Genomic DNA, 19,207 nt, shown 5'->3' on the forward strand with positions numbered 1-19,207 from the left:
ACGTCAGTCCCCCGCCGCCCCCTTTGAAAGGCGCTCGCCGCCTTCGCGCCGCTTCTTTTGTCGCCTCCGCGCCGCCGTCGCTTGCTCTGCCTGTCGGGGCCCGTGACGGCGGCCGGTCCCGCCCACCCGCCTCCCTCACGTGACGCTGGGGAGGTTCTCGCGAGAGGCGGCGGCGGGGCCGGGGCCGGGGCCGGGGCCGGGCGGGAGCGGGGCCGAGGCCGAGGCCGAGGCCGGGCCGGGTCCTAGAGCGGGGCCGGGCCGGGATAGGTCGTAAAGCGGGGCCGGGCCGAGGCGGGACCGCGGCTGACAGCGGAGCGGGGCCGGGGCCTGGAGAGAGGCCGGGCCGAGGCCTAGAGCGGAGCGGAACCGCCGTCCCCTCCGGGGGTAAGGTGGTGGCGGCGGGACCCCCCCGGGGGCTGGGACCCTCCGGAGCCCCCCGTGAGCCCCCTCCCCGGGGCCAGATCTGGGGCTCAGGCCCCTGGTGGGGCGTCGCGGTAGGGCCGCTCCCGGGTGTGGGGCTGCCCCGCGGGCCGTACCGGCCTGTTCCGCCCTCCTGCCCCGGGGGACCCCGATATCGCCCCCCTGCGTCTCCCCGGAACTTCCCCACCCCTCCATCTGCCCCCCCCGGACAACCCTGTCACCCCCCCGGACACCCCCAGCCCCCTGCCCACCCCTCCGGGACACCCCCATCTCCCCCCAACACCCCTAGGACACCCCCAGCCCCCTGCCTGTCCCCCCAGGACACCTCAATCTCCTCCCAGACCCCTGGGACACCCCCAGTCCCCCTGCCCAGGCCCTCGGGACTCCCCCCAAACTCTGCCTGTCCCCCAGGACACCCCCATCTCCCCCCCCAGACCCTCGGGACACCCCCCAACCCCTGCTCACCCCCCTGGGACACCCCCATCTCCCCCCCCAGACCCCCCAGCGCCGCCATGTCGGACAGCGACGACAGCAACTTCTCGGAGGACGAGAGCGAGCGCAGCAGCGAGGCCGAGGAGGCCGAGGAGAACGAGGTGAGGCTGAAGGCTGCAGCGGGGGGGTGGGGAGCACGTGTGGGTGCCCTCCCTCATCCCCCGCCAAACTCCCCCAGGCCGAGGAGGAGCGCGCCAGCGCGGCCGGCAGCGAGAAGGAGGAGGCCGAGGAGGAGGAGGAGGAAGAAGAGGAGGAGTATGACGAGGAGGAAGAGGAGGAAGATGACGACCGACCGGCTAAAAAGCCGCGCCACGGCGGCTTCATCCTGGACGAAGCCGGTGAGCTGGGGGGGCCGTGGGGGCATTGGGAGGGCCGCTGCCGCCCCCCCCGGCCCCGCTCACCGCCCTGACCCCCCCCAGACGTGGACGACGAGTACGAGGACGAGGACCAGTGGGAGGACGGGGCCGAGGACATCCTGGAGAAAGGTGAGGAGCGTCCCCACCCCACTTCGGGGGCCCCCCCGGGGCTTTGGGGGCCCCCCCGGGTCCCTTCCCCGCCCTGGAGGCCCGAGGAAGAGGATGGCAGAGGAGCTCTTTGGGGGCCACCCTGCGCCCTTTGGCTCTCACCCCCCCCCAGCCCCTTTTTCCCCCCAAAACCCGTCCCTGGGGGGCGGGAGGGGCCGGCGCGTCTCCCCCACCTCCCGCTGTCCGTCCCTCCCCGCGTCCGTCCGCTCAGCACATCTCATCCGCGCTCGCCTGGGGTTTTTCTTTCGCTTTTTCCCCCCCTCTTTTTTCCCCCCCGTGCCGCCGTCTGAATTTTGATTCCTTCCCCTTTGTTCCCCCCTCACCCGCGGGTGGTTTTGCCGCTATTATTTGCTCCATCCTCCACCGCCACTCCTTCCTCCCGAGCAGAAGAGATCGAAGGTAAGCCCAAATCACCCCCTCGTGTCCCCCCCACTTCCCCTCGGGGTCCTGTGTCCCCCCCCCGGGGCCGAGCAATCCCAGCCCCCCCCGCCTTGCTCCATCCCCCCTGGGGACGAGATCCCGACCTTCCTCTTCCTCGCAGCTTCCAACATCGATAACGTGGTGCTGGACGAAGATCGCTCCGGCGCTCGGCGGCTGCAGAACCTCTGGAGGTGACGGCGGCTCCGTCCGTGTGTCCGTCTGTCTGGCGGGGGCTGTGTTGACACCCCCCCACCACCTTTTCTCTCCCCAGGGACCAGCGCGAGGAGGAGCTGGGCGAGTATTACATGAAGAAATACGCCAAGTCCTCGGTGGGAGAGACGTGAGTCCCCGTCCCCGTCCCCAGCGCCACGGGCAGCTCCCCCCCGCCCCTCCCTTTCATCCTTTTTCTATCATTTTCCCTTTTTTCAGCGTTTACGGTGGTTCCGACGAGCTCTCGGACGACATCACGCAGCAGCAGCTGCTGCCTGGAGTCAAGTGAGTCACGGAGGGAGGGCGGAAAAAACCTGTGTGGTTTTGGGAGGAAAAAGGAGCGAATCGGGACAAGCCACCCCGTAACGGTGTTTCCCTCTTCGCCCCCGCGCAGGGACCCCAATCTCTGGACCGTGAAGTGCAAGGTGGGTGCTGGGGTGGGGGGCACAGGGTGGGGCTCGGCGCCGTGGTGGTGGGGTGTCACATCCCCACCCCTAAAACGTCCTTTTTGTCCCCAGATCGGCGAGGAGCGCGCCACAGCCATCGCCCTCATGCGGAAATTCATCGCGTACCAGTTCACCGACACGGTGAGGCCGCGGGGGAGCCGGGCTGCGGCTGGAGGGGGGGGTGACAGCGCCGCGGTGTCCCCAACGCGTCCCCAACGCGTCCCCTGCTCCTCCAGCCCCTGCAGATCAAGTCGGTGGTGGCCCCCGAGCACGTCAAGGGTTACATCTACGTGGAGGCCTACAAGCAGACGCACGTCAAGCAGGCGATCGAGGGGGTGGGCAACCTGCGGATGGGCTACTGGAACCAGCAGATGGTCCCCATCAAGGAGATGACCGACGTCCTCAAGGTGGTGAAGGAGGTCACCAATCTCAAGCCCAAATCTTGGGTGCGTCTCAAAAGGGGGATCTACAAGGACGACATCGCCCAGGTGAGGAGCGGAAGGGGACGGGGACACCGTGGAGTGAGGGGGGATGCCCGGCTCACCCCGCGTTTGTGCCCCCCAGGTGGATTACGTGGAGCCCAGCCAGAACCAGATTTCCCTCAAAATGATCCCCCGCATCGATTTCGACCGGATCAAAGCCCGCATGAGCCTGGTAAGCGGATCCACGCCGCGCCCGTGCCGGCACTGCCGCCGCCCTTCGCTCACCCCCCGTTGCCCCCCACCCCGCAGAAAGACTGGTTCGCCAAGAGGAAGAAGTTCAAGCGACCCCCGCAGCGGCTTTTCGACGCCGAGAAGATCCGGTAGGCGACCGTCACCGCGCCGGGGGACATCAGCCGCGTCCCCAAAAGACCTCCCGGGGAGCTGCCCTCACCGAGGGGGGGCTGTCGTTGCTGCGGGGGGCTCTTGCCCGCTAAGGGGGTGATTTGGGTTTTGTCCCAGGTCCCTGGGAGGTGACGTGGCGTCCGACGGGGACTTTCTCATCTTCGAAGGCAACCGCTACAGCCGCAAGGGATTCCTCTTCAAGAGCTTCGCCATGTCGGCCGTGGTGAGCGCCACCGCCCCGCCACGCCGGGGTTTGAACCCAAAACCTGCCGGTTTTCCCCCAAAACCTCCTCCTTTCTAACGCTGAGGGCTGTTGGGAAGCCTGCGGTTCCTCAGCGGGGACGGTGCCGCCAATCCGGGTGCGTTTTGGGGCAGAACGGGGCGTTTTGGCCACCGGCTCTGCTCTTGGCAGATAACGGAGGGCGTGAAGCCCACCCTCTCGGAGCTGGAGAAGTTCGAGGACCAGCCCGAAGGCATCGACCTGGAGGTGGTGACGGAGAGCACGGGTAAGCGGGTGCCACCACCCTCCCCCCGCCGTCCCCGCCGCGGCGCCGGCCCCTCACCATCCCCGCCCTCCCAGGGAAAGAACGAGAGCACAACTTCCAGCCCGGCGACAACGTGGAGGTGTGCGAGGGCGAGCTGATCAACCTGCAGGGCAAAATCCTCAGCGTCGACGGCAACAAGATCACCATCATGCCCAAACACGAGGACCTGAAGGTCGGGGAGTCCCCGAGGAGCGGCGCCGGGTGTCTCCGGGGGCCGCTGCGGCCCCCCCGGTCCCCGCCAGTCCCTTCTCCCCGTGCCCACGGCGTTCTCTTTCCTCCCCCAGGACATGCTGGAGTTCCCGGCTCAGGAGCTGCGGAAGTATTTCAAGATGGGCGACCACGTCAAGGTGATCGCGGGGCGTTTCGAGGGCGACACGGGGCTGATCGTGAGGGTGGAGGAAAACTTCGTCATCCTCTTCTCCGACCTCACCATGCACGAGGTATTCGGGGGGTGAAGAGTCCTGCCCCGAAACGGGCTGGTTTTGGGGGGAAACAAAGAGGGGAAACGGCTGCGTCTCACTCTCCTCGCCACCAGCTCAAGGTTCTGCCGCGGGACCTGCAGCTCTGCTCGGAGACGGCGTCCGGCGTGGACGTGGGGGGGCAGCACGAGTGGGGCGAGCTGGTGCAGCTGGACCCCCAAACCGTGGGCGTCATCGTCCGTCTGGAGCGGGAGACCTTCCAGGTGGGTCCCAGCTCCCCGGGGTCGCCCGGAGGAGCCGTGTCCCCCGCCCTGGGGGCAGTTTCCGCGCTCGTCCCCGTGCCGGAGCCGTGTCCCCTGCCCTGGGGGGGGGGTTCCACACTCGTCCCCGTGCCGGAGCCGTGTCCCCCGCCCTGGGGGGGGGGTTCCACGCTCGTCCCCGTGCCGGAGCCGTGTCCCCCGCCCTGGGGGGGGGTTCCACGCTCGTCCCCGTGCCGGAGCCGTGTCCCCCGCCCTGGGGGGGGGTTCCACGCTCGTCCCCGTGCCGGAGCCGTGTCCCCCGCCCTGGGAGGGGGGTTCCACGCTCGTCCCCGTGCCGGAGCCGTGTCCCCTGCCCTGGGAGGGGGGTTCCACGCTCGTCCCCGTGCCGGAGCCGTGTCCCCCGCCCTGGGGGGGGGTTCCACGCTCGTCCCCGTGCCGGAGCCGTGTCCCCTGCCCTGGAGGGGGGGTTCCACGCTCGTCCCCGTGCCGGAGCCGTGTCCCCTGCCCTGGGGGGGTCCCCGTTTCTGGCCGCCCCCCTCCCGCCAGCCTCTCGCCGTCCCCGCAGGTGCTGAACATGTACGGGAAGGTGGTGACGGTGCGGCACCAGGCCGTCACCCGGAAGAAGGACAACCGCTTCGCCGTCGCCCTCGACTCGGAGCAGAACAACATCCACGTCAAGGACATCGTTAAAGTCATAGACGGGCCTCACTCGGTAGGGGCTTACGGGGTTTGAGGGGGGGTCCTGGGGCGTGCGTTGGGGGCCCCCAGGGGTGCTCTGGGTCCTTGCTGGTGCTGCTCTGGGTCTGTCCCTGCTTCAGGGACCGTCCCTGGGGTGAGCTGGGGGGGTCCCTGGTGTATTGGGGTCCCTCCCAGCACCCCCCTGCATCCCTCCCGGCATTGAGGGGACACCAGGTCCCCCCTGCATCCCTCCTAGCACCGAGGGGACACCGGATCCCTCCCAGTACCCCTCTGGGTCCTCCCCATTGCTTGTCCCCCCCTTTTTATCGGGGCTTAACCCCCCTCCTTTCCCGGGGCAGGGCCGCGAGGGGGAGATCCGGCACCTCTTCCGCGGCTTCGCCTTCCTGCACTGCAAGAAGCTGGTGGAGAACGGCGGCATGTTCGTCTGCAAGACCCGGCACCTCGTCCTGGCGGGCGGCTCCAAGGTGGGGACGCGCCGGGGACGCCCCCGGGGACTGCTGGGGGGGCCTCTGCCCCCCGGTTTTGCCTCTGCCCCCCGGTTTTGCCACTGCCCCCCCCTCCAGGTGCTATTTTCTCTCCTTCTCACAGCCGCGGGACGTCACCAACTTCACCGTGGGTGGCTTCGCCCCCATGAGTCCCCGTATCAGCAGCCCGATGCACCCCAGCGGGGCTGGTGAGTGGTGGGTGTCCCCAAGGCCGGGGCGGGGTGTCCCCAAGGACCCCCCCCGAGCCCCGTTTCGGTCCCACAGGCCAACGTGGCGGTTTCGGCGGCGGCGGCATGAGCCGTGGCCGCGGGCGGCGGGATAACGACCTCATCGGGCAGACGGTGCGCATCTCCCAAGGACCCTACAAAGGTGGGTGGCTTCTGGCGGGGCGCTGGGTGCCAGACAGGGGAGGGGGCCTCGCGGACCCCCAGACCCCCACCCTGAGCCCCCATCCCGCCCCGCAGGCTACATCGGGGTGGTGAAGGATGCGACGGAGTCGACGGCCCGCGTGGAGCTGCACTCCACCTGCCAGACCATCTCGGTGGACCGCCAGCGCCTGACCACCGTGTGAGTGGGGGGACGGGGACACCGGGGTCAGGGTGGCCCTCGGAGACCCCCCGACGGGTCAGGGTGGTCCTCAGGGCCAGAACCTCCCCTGGGGGAGGTGACGCTTGCTCCCCTGGGGGCAGATGACACCCGCAGACGTGAGCGGGGCTCTTTTAGGGGGTCCCCGTCCCCTGACACCCGCGTGTCCCCCGCAGGGGCTCTCGGCGGCCGGGCGGGATGACGTCGGCCTACGGGCGCACCCCCATGTACGGTTCGCAGACCCCCATGTACGGCTCCGGCTCCCGCACCCCCATGTACGGCTCGCAGACCCCTCTGCACGACGGTGAGTGGCACGGGGGGACAACGGGCGATGGAGGGGACGGGGATTAGGGGGACCCTGGGGACACTGGGGTGGCCTGGGGCGTGGACCAGGATGAGATGGGACCTTGGGGGACACGGGGGGATGGAGGGAACAGGGATTAGGGGGACCCTGGGGTGGCCTCGGGAGGATGCACCAGGATGAAGTGGGGCCATGGAGGGGACCGGGGGGACACGGGGATGGAGGGGACAGGGATTGGGGGGACTCTGGGGACACAGCGGGGACGCGAGGCTGGCTTGGAGGGGGACGGACCAGGGTGGGATGGGACCTTGGGGTCCGCGGAGGGGGCCCCGGGGTGATCTTCGGGAGGTGACGGGGCTGAAGTGGGGCCGGGGAGACGGAGAAGGGGGTCTCGGGGGTGGGGACGACTGACAGAGCCGCCGTGGGACCCCCGCAGGCAGCCGCACGCCGCACTACGGCTCGCAGACGCCGCTGCACGACGGCAGCCGCACGCCCGCCCAGAGCGGCGCCTGGGACCCCAACAACCCCAACACGCCCTCCAGGTGGGTACAGGGGGGCTCCCCCCCACCGGGACGGCCCCGTTTTGGGGTCCCCGGCCTCCGGGATGGCCCCGCTGTGACGATGACGCTCATCTCTCCCCGTAGGGCCGACGAGGACTTCGAGTACGGCTTCGATGACGAGCCCACGCCCTCGCCGCAGGGCTACGGGGGCACCCCCAACCCGCAGACCCCCGGCTACCCTGACCCCTCGTCCCCCCAGGTCAACCAGCCCTACAACCCCCAGACCCCCGGCACGCCGGCCATGTGAGTGCTCCCCTGCCGCACGGCGGGGTCTGGGGGACCCCAAACCGCGGCTCTGGGGGGAAACTGCTGCTGGGGACCCCAAACCACGGCCCTGGGGGGTAACTGTGCTCCTGGGGGCCCCCGAACCGCAGCTCTAGGGGGGAAACTGCTCCGAGAGCCCCCAAACCATGGCCCCGAGGGGAAATTGTGCTCCTGGGGGACCCCAAATCACAGCCCTGGGGGGGTAACTGTGCTCCTGGGGGACCCCAAAACACAGCTCTGGGGGTGAAACTGCTCCTGGGGGACCCCAAAACACAGACCTGGGGGGAGCCATGGCCTGGTGGCCCCTGAATCGGGGTCCCAGGGTGAAACTGCAGCCCCAGGGGACCCTGCAGCCCCAGGGGACCCTGAACTACACCCGGGGGGTGAAACTGCTCCTGGGGGACCCCAAACCATGGCCCCAAGGGGAAATTGTGCTCCTGGGGGACCCCAAACCACAGCCCTGGGTGGGAAACTGCTCCTGGGGGACCCCAAACTACAGTCCTGGCGGCGGGGATTGTGCCCCCAGGGTGCAGTGTTGGCCCTGGAGGCCCCCCAACCCTCTCCTCGCCCCCCCAGGTACAACACGGACCAGTTCTCGCCCTACGCCGTCCCCTCGCCGCAGGGCTCCTACCAGCCCAGCCCCAGCCCCCAGAGCTACCACCAAGTGGCCCCCAGCCCCGTGGGCTACCAGAACACCCACTCACCGGCCAGCTACCACCCCACGCCGTCGCCCATGGCCTACCAGGTACCCCCAGCCCCCCTAAACCCCCTCGTAGCCCCCATATAACCCCTCTAAGCCTCCTTGTAGCCCCCCTACAACCCCCCTAAATCCCATTGTAGCCCCCCTACAACCCCCAAACCCCCCATATAACTGCCCTACACCCCCCCCATAGCCCCCCTAAACCCCCTCCTAGACCCCATTATAATCTCCACACTCCCCTAAACCCCCTCATAGCCCCCCTGAACTCCCTCGTAGCCCCCCAACAGTTCTCAGACCCCCCCATAACCCCCCTAAACCCCCTCATAGCCCCCCTACAGTCCCCAACCCCCCATAACCACCCTACACTCCCCATAGCCCCCTCGTAGCCCCCATATAACCCCCTAAATCCCCTCGTAGCCCCCCTACAGTCCCCTAACTCCCCATATAATTGCCCTACACCCCCTCATAGCCCCCCTAAACCCCCTGTAATCCCCAAAACCTCGTCATAGCCCCCATACAACCCCCTCATGGCCCCCTTACAATCCACACCCCCCCCTCGTAGCCCCCCTACCCCCCCAACGCTGCCTCCTCTCTCTCCCCCCAGGCCAGCCCCAGCCCCAGCCCGGTGGGCTACAGCCCCATGACCCCTGGGGCCCCCTCCCCGGGGGGGTACAACCCCCACACCCCTGGCTCGGGGATCGAGCAGAGCTCCAGCGACTGGGTGACCACCGACATCCAGGTGAAGGTCCGTGACACCTACCTGGACAGTCAGGCGGTGGGACAGACCGGCGTCATCCGCAGCGTCACGGTGAGACCCCGGGGGGGTGGTTTTGGGATGTGGGGGGGGCACACAGGGTGACGCTGACCCCCCCCTGTTTTGTCCTGGTAGGGTGGAATGTGCTCCGTCTACCTGAAGGACAGCGAGAAGGTGGTGAGCATCTCCAGCGAGCACCTGGAGCCCGTCACCCCCACCAAGAGCAACAAGGTAGGGCCCCCCCAGGCCCCCCTCCCACCCCGGGGCCCCCCAAACCCCCCTCCTACCCTGGGGCCCCCCACCACCACGTCCCCCCACCACCCCATGGTCCCTGGTGGACCTCCTAGATCCCCTCAGGTGCTACACCAGCCCCTCTGCGACCCCCCACACCCCCTCTGGGACCCCCTCCACCACCCCAAGGTCCCCTCTCCCCCCTTCCCCCCCCCCCTCACGGCACTAACCCCCCCCCCGCCGCAGGTAAAGGTGATCCTGGGGGAGGATCGCGAAGCCACCGGGATCCTGCTCAGCATCGACGGGGAGGACGGGATCGTCCGTATGGATCTGGAGGAGCAGCTGAAGATCCTCAACCTCCGCTTCCTGGGCAAACTGCTGGAGGCCTGAGGGGGGGCACCCCCCGCCCCCCATTTTCTTTGTGTGTCCCCCATTTTCTTTCTACCCCTCCCCTTGCCCCCCCCTTCTGCTGGTTGTAGCGAGGTTTAGGTGTCGAATAAACGCCGGTGGGTGCGGCGCCCCCTCTTCCGTGCTGCCCTCCGGGTGGGGGGCCCGTGGGGCTGGGGGGGGGTGGGACCGGGACACCCCCCCGCCCCATGGAGGGGGGGATTGGGTCTGGACGGAGCTGGAGAAAGGCGGGGTTAAAGCGGCCCCCCCCGGGGCTGGGAGGGGGGTGAAGCGGGGCCGGGGGCGGCGGTTGCACCGGGCCCCCCCCGTGGGGCCGGGGGGTGAATCCCCCCTGCCGCCCCATAGAGCCGGGGCGCACGTGTTCGGCCGCGTTTGCCGCCGCTGCCGCCGTCTCGTCTCATTGGTTCTCCCGCCGCCGGCCCCGCCTCCCCTCCGCCGCCATTGGCCAGCAGCCGCGCCGCCATTGGTCGCCGGGCCTCACGCCCCGCCCTGCGCGTCTTGGTTGCTCCACCTACTCTCTTCCTCGCAGTCTCTCATTGGCTGGCGGCGCGGGAAGGGGATTGGTCGCGGCGGCCGCGCCTGCGCCGTGGGGCGCGCGGTGCGGGAAGATGGCGGCGGCGGCGGGGCGGGCGGTAGCGGCCTGCGGGGCCCGCGCCGCCCTGGGGGCCCGCCGGGCCCGCGCCGCGCTGGGCCGGGCCGCCAGCGGCACCGCCGGCACCGAGGCGGTGCTGCGGGAGCGGTTGCGGCGGCACCAGGTGGGCTGAGCCCAGCGGGAGGGGCCGGGCCTGGGCCTGGGCCTGGGCCTGAGGGGGTGGTGAGGGCGGCGGGCGCTCCCCGGGTGTCCCCACATGTCCACGGGCCTCTCTGGCCCTTCCCGGCCCGGGGCTCCAGGGGTGTCCTCGGGGGTCCCGGCCCTCCCCGGGGGTCTGTGGCTGTCCCTGGGTCTTCCCAGGGCTGCCCGGCTGTCCCTGGCCGTCCTCAGCCATCCCTTGGGCTCCAGGGGTGTCCCCAGAGGGTCCCTGAGGCTCCCTGGGTGTCCCTGGCCATCCCTTGGGCTCCAGGGGTGTTCCCAAAGGGTCCCTGGGGCTCCCTAGGTGCCCTGGGGCTCCCTGGGTGTCTCCGGCCATCCCTAGGGCTCCAGGGGTGTCCCCAAAGAGTCCCTGGGTGTCCCTGGCCGTCCCTCGCCATCCCTAGGGCTCCAGGGGTGTCCCCAGAGGGTCCCTGGGACTCCCTGGTGTCCCTGGCCATCTCTAGGGCTCCAGGGGTGTCCCCAGAGGGTCCCTGGGGCTCCCTGGTGTCCCTGGCCATCCCTAGGGCTCCAGAGGTGTTCCCAAAGGGTCCCTGGGGCTCCCTGGGTGCCCTGGGGCTCCCTGGGTGTCCCTGGCCATCCCTAGGGCTCCAGGGCTGTCCCCAAAGAGTCCCTGGGTGTCCCTGGCCATCCCTGGCCATCCCTAGGGCTCCAGGGGTGTCCCCAGAGGGTCCCTGGGGCTCCCTGGGTGTCCCCGGCCATCCCTAGGGCTCCAGGGGTGCCCCAGAGGGTCCCTGGGGCTCCCTGGGTGTCCCTGGCCATCTCTAGGGCTCCAGGGGTGTCCCCAGAGGATCCCTGGGGCTCCCTGGGTGTCCCTGGCCATCCCTAGGGCTCCAGGGGTGTTCCCAAAGGGTCCCTGGGGCTCCCTGGGTGTCCCTGGCCATCCCTAGGGCTCCAGGGGTGTCCCCGAAAGGTCTCTGGGTGTCCCTGGCCATCCTTGGACATCCCCAGGAGTCCTTAGGTGTCCCCGGCCATCCTTGGCCATCCCTAGGGCTCCAGGGGTGTCCCCAAGGGCTCCCTGGGGCTCCCTGGATGTCCCCAGCCATCCTCGGACATCCTCAGAGCTCCCCAGCTGTCCCCAAGTGTGTCTCTGGCCATCCCGGGGACTCCCCACCCGTCCCCAGGGCTCACCGCGTCCCCCGCGTGTCCCCCCACCCCGCAGGCAGCGGAGGGACCCCTGGGACGCACCCCCAGCCCGGAGGAAGAGGAGGAGGAAGAGCAGCGGCGGCGGGAGCGGATGGCGGCGGCCCGGCGGGTGGCCCTGCGCCTGGCGGGGCTGCTGGGCGCCGGCACCGGCGTGGCCCTCGTCTACATCTTCGGTGAGTCCCCGGCGTGTCCCCAACGCGTCCCCAAGGCCACCGGTGCCACCGCGGCCCCTCCTCACCTCCGCTCTCCCCTCCCGCAGGCAGCAACGCGGTGGACGAGCACGGTGCCAAGGTGAGGGGCGCTCCGCGGCGGTCCCCCCGCTTTTTTTGGGCAAGGGGGCTGCGCTGATGTCCCCTCTCTGCTCTCTGGGGATATTTGGGGACATCGTGGGGGCTTAGCGCCTTCCCCACGTGCCCCCGTTTGTCCCCTTTCGCTGGCGTTTTCCCTTATTTTGGGGTCTTCGCGTCGAGGCCCCGTGTCCCCGAGGGGAGCGGCGTGTCCCCGAGGGGAGCGGCGTGTCCCCAAAAGGACTGACAGCCCTTGTCACTCCCCGGGGAAGCGTTTTTCTCACCCGAACCCCTTTTTTGGAGAATTTGGGAGGGGTTGAGGGGGGTTTTGATGTGTGGCGCGGCTCCCCGGGGAAGGAGAGGTGTAAATTGCCCTGCCCGTCTCCGGCGTCCAGCGGGGGGGACGCGGGGACATCAAACGGGGTGACGGGAGGGGGAGCGCCGAGCAGGTGACAATGACACCAGCGGGGTGACAGGGACATCAGTCGGCGGAAGGAAACCGCGCGGAAACGGCGTCACCTACCTGCAAATTGTTCCTGTCGCCTCGCCTGTCCCTTCCCCCTCGGTGACGCTGCCACCGCGACCCCTGCGGCGCGTCACCTGCGGGGCGTCACCCTGTCCCCCTCGCTGTCCCCGTCTTAACCCTCCGCCTCCCTCCTCTCCCCGCAGATCCCCGATGAGTTCGATGGCGGTGAGTGACGTCCCCAGAGGGCCCCGGGGGGGTGACAGCCACCGCAGGGCAGGGGACACGTCGCGTCCTCGCGGCCATTTGACACTTCGGTGTCACGGCTGGAGGCTTTTATGATGTTTTTAACGCCCCGTTGTTACCCAAAAGGGGCTTTTTTGGGGCGTTTTGGTCTTTTTCCCGGCGGGGGGGAAACTGTCACCCCCCTTGGGGACAGCAGGGACCCTGGGTGACCCTCACCCACGCTGGCCTTGGCTCCGCAGACCCCGTGGGCATCCAGCAGCTCCGCAGGACCTACAAGTACTTCAAGGACTACAGGCAGGTGTGTGGGGACCCGTTTTGGGGGGGTTCCCCCCATTCTGGGGGGGCTTTGTCCCATCGGGATGGCCATCGCTGTCCCGAGAGCTTTTTCACTCCCCTGGGGAGCTTCGTCCCCGTTTTGGGGATGTTTTGGGGACATTTTGGATCTACGTACCCTCTTGGGGTACCATGTCCCAGTGCTGGGGAGTCACATCCCTGTTTTGGGGTCCCCTGTCACCGATCCGGGGTCCTTGTCCCCACGGGGGGGTCCTTGTCCCCACCTTGGGGTCTTTGTCACGACGCAGGGGCTCCCGTCCCCGCTTCGGGGGGGGGCTTGTCCTCGTTTACAGGGGCGCTTCGCCCCCACGCACCAGCCGGTGGGGGGGCCCTCATCCCCACGCCGGTGGCTCGTCCCCACTTTCGGGGGGCTCCATCCCCCCCGACCCCCCCCAGATGATCATCGAGCCCACCAGCCCCAAGCTGCTGCCGGACCCCCTGCGCGAACCCTACTACCAGCCCCCCTACACCCTCGTCATCGAGCTCACCGACGTCCTGCTGCACCCCGAGTGGTCGGTGAGTGTCCCCCCGGCCTTCCCGTGCCCCCCTCCCGCTGTCACCCCCCCGTGACACCTCCCCGTGCCCCCCAAAACCAGCTCGTCACCGGTTGGCGCTTCAAGAAGCGCCCGGGCATCGAGAGCCTCCTCCAGCAGCTCGCGCCCCTCTACGAAATCGTCGTCTTCACCTCCGAAACCGGCATGGTGAGCGCGAAGCGAGGGGGGACGCGGCCACCCCGGGAGGTGGCGGGGCCACCCAGGGGTGCCCCCCACCCTCTCACCCCCCCATTTCCCCCCCCCCCAGACCGCCTTCCCCCTCATCGACAGCGTGGACCCCCACGGCTTCGTCTCCTACCGCCTCTTCCGCGACGCCACCCGTTACATGGACGGGCACCACGTCAAGGTGGGGGGGCCGGGGGGGGGTCGGGGCGGGGGACGGGCACTTCGGTGACCCCCCCCCGCCCTCCGCCAGCCCGTCTCTGTCCCCTCCTGTCCCCAGGACATCTCCTGCCTCAACAGAGACCCGGCGAAGGTGGTGGTGGTGGATTGCCGGAGGGAGGCCTTCTGCCTGCAGCCCTTCAACGGGCTGGCGCTGCCGCGCTGGGACGGCAGTTCCGACGACCGCGCGCTCTACGACCTCACCGCTTTCCTCAAAAGTAGGTAAACGCCTGTGTGTCCCCCCCCCGCGACCCCCCCAGGGTCCCCCTGACCCCCTCCTCGTCCCCGCAGCCATCGCCCTCAGCGGGGTGGAGGACGTCCGGACGGTGCTGGAGAATTACGCGCTGGAGGAGGATCCGTTGGCGGCTTTTAAACGCCGCCGGTCGCAGCTGGAGGAGGTGGGGATGCGCCGGGGGGGGACACGCGGCGCCGGGGGGGGCTGCCAGCGCCTCCTTGCCCGTAACGGGTGTTTTTCGCCCCGAATCGGGGGCGCAGGAGGAGCAGCAGCGCCTGGCCGAGCTGGCGCAGGGGAAGAAGCCGACGGGGCTCTTCCTGGGCGCCCTGGCCGGCCGCCTTTGGCCGCGCTCTAAGCAGCAGTGACGTCAGCGTGATGTCAGCGGGACGGCGCCGCGATGTCGGCGTGACGTCAGCGAGGCGGCGGGGGGACGCGCGTACCCCGATCGCTGGCGCCGCGGGAGCAGGGGGTGACGCGTCACCCGGACCCGGACGATGCGGTCGGAGGCGCCGGCGGCCCCGTGGCGGGGTGGGGGGGGACACCGGGCGTGGCCCCGGTTTTGGGGGGGGGTTGGGGGGTTTTTGGGGGGGGCTTGACCCCGGTGGGGGTGAATAAAGGGTGACGTGGAGCTGTGGGTGCGCTGTGCTGCTTGGGGGGCACGGAGTGGCCCCCCCCCATGCTGCGCCAGATCCGGGCCCTTTTGGGGGGGTTTATGGGGCCGGATCGGGGCCTTTTTGGGGGGGCTATGGGGCCAGATCGGGGCCCTTTTGGGGGGGCTGGGGGGGGGGCTGTGGGGCCAGATCCGGGCCCTTTTGGGGGGGCTATGGGGCTGGATCCAGGCCCTTTTGGGGGGGGCTGTGGGGGGGCTATAGGGCCAGATCAGGGCCCTTTTTGGGGGGACTATGGGGGGGACTATGGGGCCAGATCCAGGCCCTTTTGGGGGGGGTTTATAGGACCAGATCCGGGCCCTTTTTGGGGGCGCTGGGGGGGGGGGGGGGCTATGGGGCCGGATCCGAGCCCTTTTGGGGGGGCTGTGGGGCCGGATCAGGGCCCTTTTGGAGGGGCGGTGGGGGGGCTATGGGGTCAGACCCAGACCCTTTTTGGGGGGGCTGTGGGGCCGGATCCAGACCCTTTTTGGGGAGCTGTGGGGGGGCTGTGGGGCCGGATCCGGGTTCACGGGGCAGGTTGTGGGGCTGGAGCTGAGCCCTTCAGGGGGGTGCTATGGGGCTGCATCCCCCTTTTGGGATGGGGGGGGGCCTGCATCCCTTTGGGGGCGGGGCATGGGGCGGGGCGGGGGCGTGGCCTGCGGCCAGGGGGCGGGGTGGGGCCCTTAGAAAGTGGTCCTGGGGGGGGCGGCGGGCTCAGACCCCGCTGAGCCCCTGGACCAGGCGGGACCCCCCGGCCTGGATCCGGCCCCCCCGGTGCCATGGCTGCGCTGCTGCTGGCCGCCCTCCTCGCCCTCCTCTGCCCCCCGGTGAGCCTGACCCGGGGGGGCCGGGGGGGTCTGGGGGGTCTTAGGGGGCTGGGGGAGACCCTTGGTGATTTTTAGGGGGGTCCCTGGGGGGGATGAGGGAGATCGCGGGGTGCTTCGGGTGTACCTTTGTGGCCCCCAGGGAATCTTGCGGCGGGGGGGGAGTTCCAGGAGGGGTATTTGGATCTTGGGGGGGGGGATTGTGGGAGTCTCGGGGGGCTGTTTGCAGTGCTGGGGGGGCTCCGGGGTATTTGGGGTGATCCTGGGGAGTTGGCGGGGGTCCTTGGGGCAGGTTTGGGATGCTGAGGGGGTCCCAAGGGGACATTTTGGGGTGTCGGAGGATATTTTGGGGACTTTCAGGGGATATTTGGGTACTGGGGGGTCGCTGAGGGGTATTTTGGGGGGCTCCTGGGGTTTGGGGGGTCCCGAGGGGGGTTTGGGTCACTGATGCCCGCCCGCAGGTGCAGCCAGCTGGGGTGCTGGAGCTGCGGGTGCTGTCGGCGCGGGGGGGTCCGGGGGGGCCGTGTGGGGGCCCCCCCTCTTGTCGCCTCGTCTTTCGCCTCTGCCTGCGCCCCCCCGGGGGGGTTGGCTGCAGCCTGGGGGTTGCCCACAGCCCCCCCGGGCCCCCCCCTGCCCCGGGGGCCCCTTGCATCCTCCGCCTGCCCTTCGCCTTCCCCTGGCCGGTGAGGACTCCCCCCCCCCCCCCCCAAATCTAACCCCCCCGCCATGGTCCCGGGACCCCCAAAGGACCAGGAATGACACCTCCCCAATTTTTGCCCCCCCCCAGGGCACCGTCTCCCTCGTCATCGAGTCGTGGCGCCTGGAGGAGGCCAAAGGCTCTGGGGGTGAGTGGGGGGGACTTGGGGGGCCCATTGGGTTTGGGGGGGGGCAAATGGGGGCCCCAGGGGGGCAAATAGGGGCTCTGGGTATTGGGGGGGGGAATGGGGGTCCCACAGGGGGTGGGGGGATAAGGAGGGGGCCAGATGAGAGCCTGGAGCCTTGAGGGGGCAAATGAGGGTCCTCGGGGGCAAATGGGGGTCCTGGGGGGTAAATGTGGGGCAAATAGGGGTGTGGGGGGGCAGATGAGGGTTGGGGGGGCAAACGGTGGTCTGTGGGGTTTGGGGGGGCAAATTAGGGTTTGGAGGGGCAAAGGGGAGCCCTGGATGTCTGTGTGGGGGTGAATGGGAATCTGTGGATTGGGGGGAGGCAGGGAGGGAGGGAGAGGGGCAGAGCGGGGGGTTGGGGGGGCCAGGGGGGGCTGTGGGTGCTGACGGGTGCCCCAGGGCCCCAGGACCGGCTCTTGGGGCGCGCGGTGGCCCGGCAGCACCTCTCCCCGGGGGGTCCCTGGCGGGGGGGGGCCGGGGGGGGCCTACGCTTCGGCACCCGCCTGCGCTGCCGCCCCCCCGCCCGTGGCCCCCGCTGCGCCCCCCGCTGCCCCCCCTGCGCCCGCCGCTGCCCGCCCCCTGCCGCCTGCCGCCCCCCCCGCCGCTGCTGGCCCCCCTGCTGCGCTCGCCGTGAGTACCCCGGCCCCTGGGGGGGCCCTCAGTGCTCCCCTGTCTTTCCTGGGGGGCTCCCAGCACCCCTGGGGTGTCCCCTGGGTTTTGGGGTGCCCCTGACACCCCGCTCCCTCACCGCAGGCGGGTGCCGGGAACCCTGTGCCCCCCCCAGCGCCGACGGCAGCGGCTGCACCAATGGGGGCATCTGCACGGTGAGTGGGGCCCCCCCCTGCACCGGGACCCCCCGGGTCATCCCAGGAGCCCCCCTGGGTCACCCCAGGGACCCCCCGGGCACCCCCACATCGGGGGGGGTCCGGTACCCCCCTTCCCCACCGTCCCGGCAACGGCACTGCCCATGCAGGGTCACGGGAGCGACTCGCCGGGGCCGGGCTGCGACACCCCCGGCTCGGGACGGCTGCCGGCGGCACCAGAAGCACCGGCAGCACCGGAAGCACCGGCAGCGGTGGCATCGGCAGCGGCACCGGCTGTGGCCCTGGCAGCACCGGCTGTGGCCCCGGCAGCACCGGTGGCAGCCCCGGTAGTACCGGCAGCAGCACCGGCGGTGGCCCCGGCAGCACCGGCGGTGGCCCCGGCAGCACCGGCGGCGGCCCCGGTAGCACCGGCAGCGCTGGCGGTGGCCCTGGAAGCACCGGCAGCGGCACCGGCAGCACCGGCGGGGGCCCTGGAAGCACCGGTGGCAGTACCGGCGGCCCCAGCAGTACCAGCGGCGGCACCGGCCGCACCAGCACCGGCCCCTGAAGCACCGGTGCCGGCGGCAGCGCTGGCGTCGTCGGCGTCGCTCCCGGCCGCGGGGCGGTTGGCGATACCGGAGCCTCTCCCGGAGGTGCCGCCGTCCCCGTGCGCCCTCGGTCCCTGCTTCAACGGCGGCGCCTGCGCCCCGGCCCCCGGCGCCGGCTACACCTGCCGCTGCCCCCCCGGCTTCCGCGGCTCCAACTGCGAGCGCCGCGCCGACCGCTGCGCCGACCACCTCTGCCTGCACGGTGAGCGTCCCCCGCCTCCCCCACCTGCCCCCCGCCACGCTTCGGCGCCGCTGACCCCCCTCCCCGGCGCAGGCGGCCAATGCCGGGATTTGGGGCGCGGCGCCATCTGCAAATGCCGACCGGGTTTTTCGGGGCGCCGGTGCGAACGCAACGCCGACGACTGTACCCCCAACCCCTGCGCCAACGGCGGCACCTGCCAGGACGGCGCCAACGCCTTCACCTGCTCCTGCACCCTCGGCTACGCCGGCGCCGATTGCCGCCGCCGCGCCGACGCCTGCGCCTCTGGCCCCTGCCTGCACGGCGCCACCTGCTACACCCACTTCTCCGGCCACGTCTGCGCCTGCCCCCCCGGATTCATGGGGTCCCGCTGCGAGGAGGAGGTGGGGGGGCCCCCCCCGGCCCCCCAGCGCCGGCCCCCCGCGCCCCTCGCCCTCGCCTGCGCCCTCCCCCTCGCCCTGCTGGGCCCCGGCGTGGGGCTGGCGCTGGCGGCGCGGCGGCGGCGGCGGCTGCCGGGGGAGAGGTGAGACTTTGGGGGGGAGTTTGGCGGGGGGAGGGCACACACCCCCATTTTGGGGGTCTCACGGGCTTTTTTGGCAGCAGCCGCGCGGCGGAGACGGGGGGGACCCCCGGCACCAGCCCCCCGGGGAGGGAGCGGCGGCCGCCACGTGCCTCCGCCACCCGGGTGAGCCCCCACGAGACCCCCCCCAGCACCCCCATTTCTCTCTCCCCCCTCCCTTTAACCCCCCGTTTCTCTCCCCCCCCCCCCCCCAGGTGTGACCCGGCGGCGATGGACCCACCCGGGACCCCCCCACCCAAGTGTGGGGCTTGGGGCCCCCCCAAAGGGGGGGCGAGGGGGGGTGTGTGCCATAAAGCTCTTTGAGACGTCTGTCCGTGCCACCGCGTCACCAGAGTCCGGCCCTGGCGCCCACGGAGGGGGGGACACGGGTGGGGACACCCCACTCAGGACACGAGTGGGGACACCCCACCTTGGATTGGGGAGGTGATACGGGTGGGGACACCCTATACAGGACGAGGGGGTGGCACACGGCTCCGGACCCGGGCGGTGACACGGGTGGGGACACCCCACTCCCGACCGTGGGGGGTGACACGCCCGTGGGGTTGACGGTCGTGGGGACCGTCCCCCCGGGTCACCTTAGCTCCGCCCGCTCCGTGGCTCGGCGCTCGACTCGCGGCCCTCGGCGCTCGACGGTCGATTGCTTCCCCAGCGACAGCTGGTCC

General features: G+C 70.6%; 3 protein-coding genes across 6 annotated transcripts; all 3 read left to right on the forward strand.

Moving 5' to 3' along the window:
• The first annotated feature begins 206 nt into the window (after nucleotides 1-206).
• On the forward strand, nucleotides 207-11,603 carry SUPT5H (SPT5 homolog, DSIF elongation factor subunit). Of its 4 annotated transcripts, XM_075134437.1 has the most exons (31): nucleotides 207-384; nucleotides 917-1,013; nucleotides 1,091-1,250; nucleotides 1,332-1,397; nucleotides 1,824-1,835; nucleotides 1,978-2,047; nucleotides 2,128-2,196; nucleotides 2,286-2,351; nucleotides 2,461-2,491; nucleotides 2,585-2,653; nucleotides 2,749-3,000; nucleotides 3,077-3,166; nucleotides 3,244-3,314; nucleotides 3,454-3,559; nucleotides 3,749-3,842; nucleotides 3,917-4,053; nucleotides 4,166-4,321; nucleotides 4,417-4,563; nucleotides 5,126-5,272; nucleotides 5,598-5,723; nucleotides 5,848-5,932; nucleotides 6,009-6,113; nucleotides 6,209-6,311; nucleotides 6,506-6,633; nucleotides 7,067-7,172; nucleotides 7,275-7,433; nucleotides 8,031-8,199; nucleotides 8,759-8,962; nucleotides 9,044-9,139; nucleotides 9,386-9,560; nucleotides 11,518-11,603. In XM_075134437.1, the coding sequence occupies exons 2-30, from the start codon at nucleotides 933-935 to the stop codon at nucleotides 9,527-9,529; spliced, it is 3,249 nt and encodes a 1,082-aa protein (XP_074990538.1). In that variant the 5' UTR covers nucleotides 207-384; nucleotides 917-932; the 3' UTR covers nucleotides 9,530-9,560; nucleotides 11,518-11,603. The 4 variants fall into 4 exon arrangements, with proteins under 4 accessions (XP_074990538.1, XP_074990536.1, XP_074990539.1 ...); XM_075134435.1 differs by lacking the exon at nucleotides 11,518-11,603 and having other exon boundaries at nucleotides 9,386-9,664; XM_075134438.1 differs by lacking the exons at nucleotides 1,824-1,835; nucleotides 11,518-11,603 and having other exon boundaries at nucleotides 9,386-9,664.
• On the forward strand, nucleotides 10,141-14,534 carry TIMM50 (translocase of inner mitochondrial membrane 50). The gene is made up of 11 exons (XM_075134512.1): nucleotides 10,141-10,302; nucleotides 11,518-11,674; nucleotides 11,761-11,792; nucleotides 12,458-12,479; nucleotides 12,737-12,795; nucleotides 13,227-13,346; nucleotides 13,427-13,531; nucleotides 13,632-13,730; nucleotides 13,827-13,983; nucleotides 14,057-14,163; nucleotides 14,261-14,534. The coding sequence occupies exons 1-11, from the start codon at nucleotides 10,156-10,158 to the stop codon at nucleotides 14,363-14,365; spliced, it is 1,110 nt and encodes a 369-aa protein (XP_074990613.1). The 5' UTR covers nucleotides 10,141-10,155; the 3' UTR covers nucleotides 14,366-14,534.
• DLL3 (delta like canonical Notch ligand 3) lies at nucleotides 14,495-18,854 on the forward strand. The gene is made up of 8 exons (XM_075134344.1): nucleotides 14,495-14,499; nucleotides 15,902-16,154; nucleotides 16,259-16,316; nucleotides 17,109-17,179; nucleotides 17,329-17,968; nucleotides 18,041-18,488; nucleotides 18,566-18,650; nucleotides 18,740-18,854. Exons 1-8 carry the CDS (start codon nucleotides 14,495-14,497, stop codon nucleotides 18,743-18,745), a joined length of 1,566 nt encoding a protein of 521 aa, XP_074990445.1. The 3' UTR covers nucleotides 18,746-18,854.
• Nucleotides 18,855-19,207: the final 353 nt, after the last annotated feature.

The sequence above is a fragment of the Calonectris borealis genome, chromosome 32 (assembly GCF_964195595.1).
Source record: "Calonectris borealis chromosome 32, bCalBor7.hap1.2, whole genome shotgun sequence".
Classification (NCBI taxonomy): domain Eukaryota; kingdom Metazoa; phylum Chordata; class Aves; order Procellariiformes; family Procellariidae; genus Calonectris; species Calonectris borealis.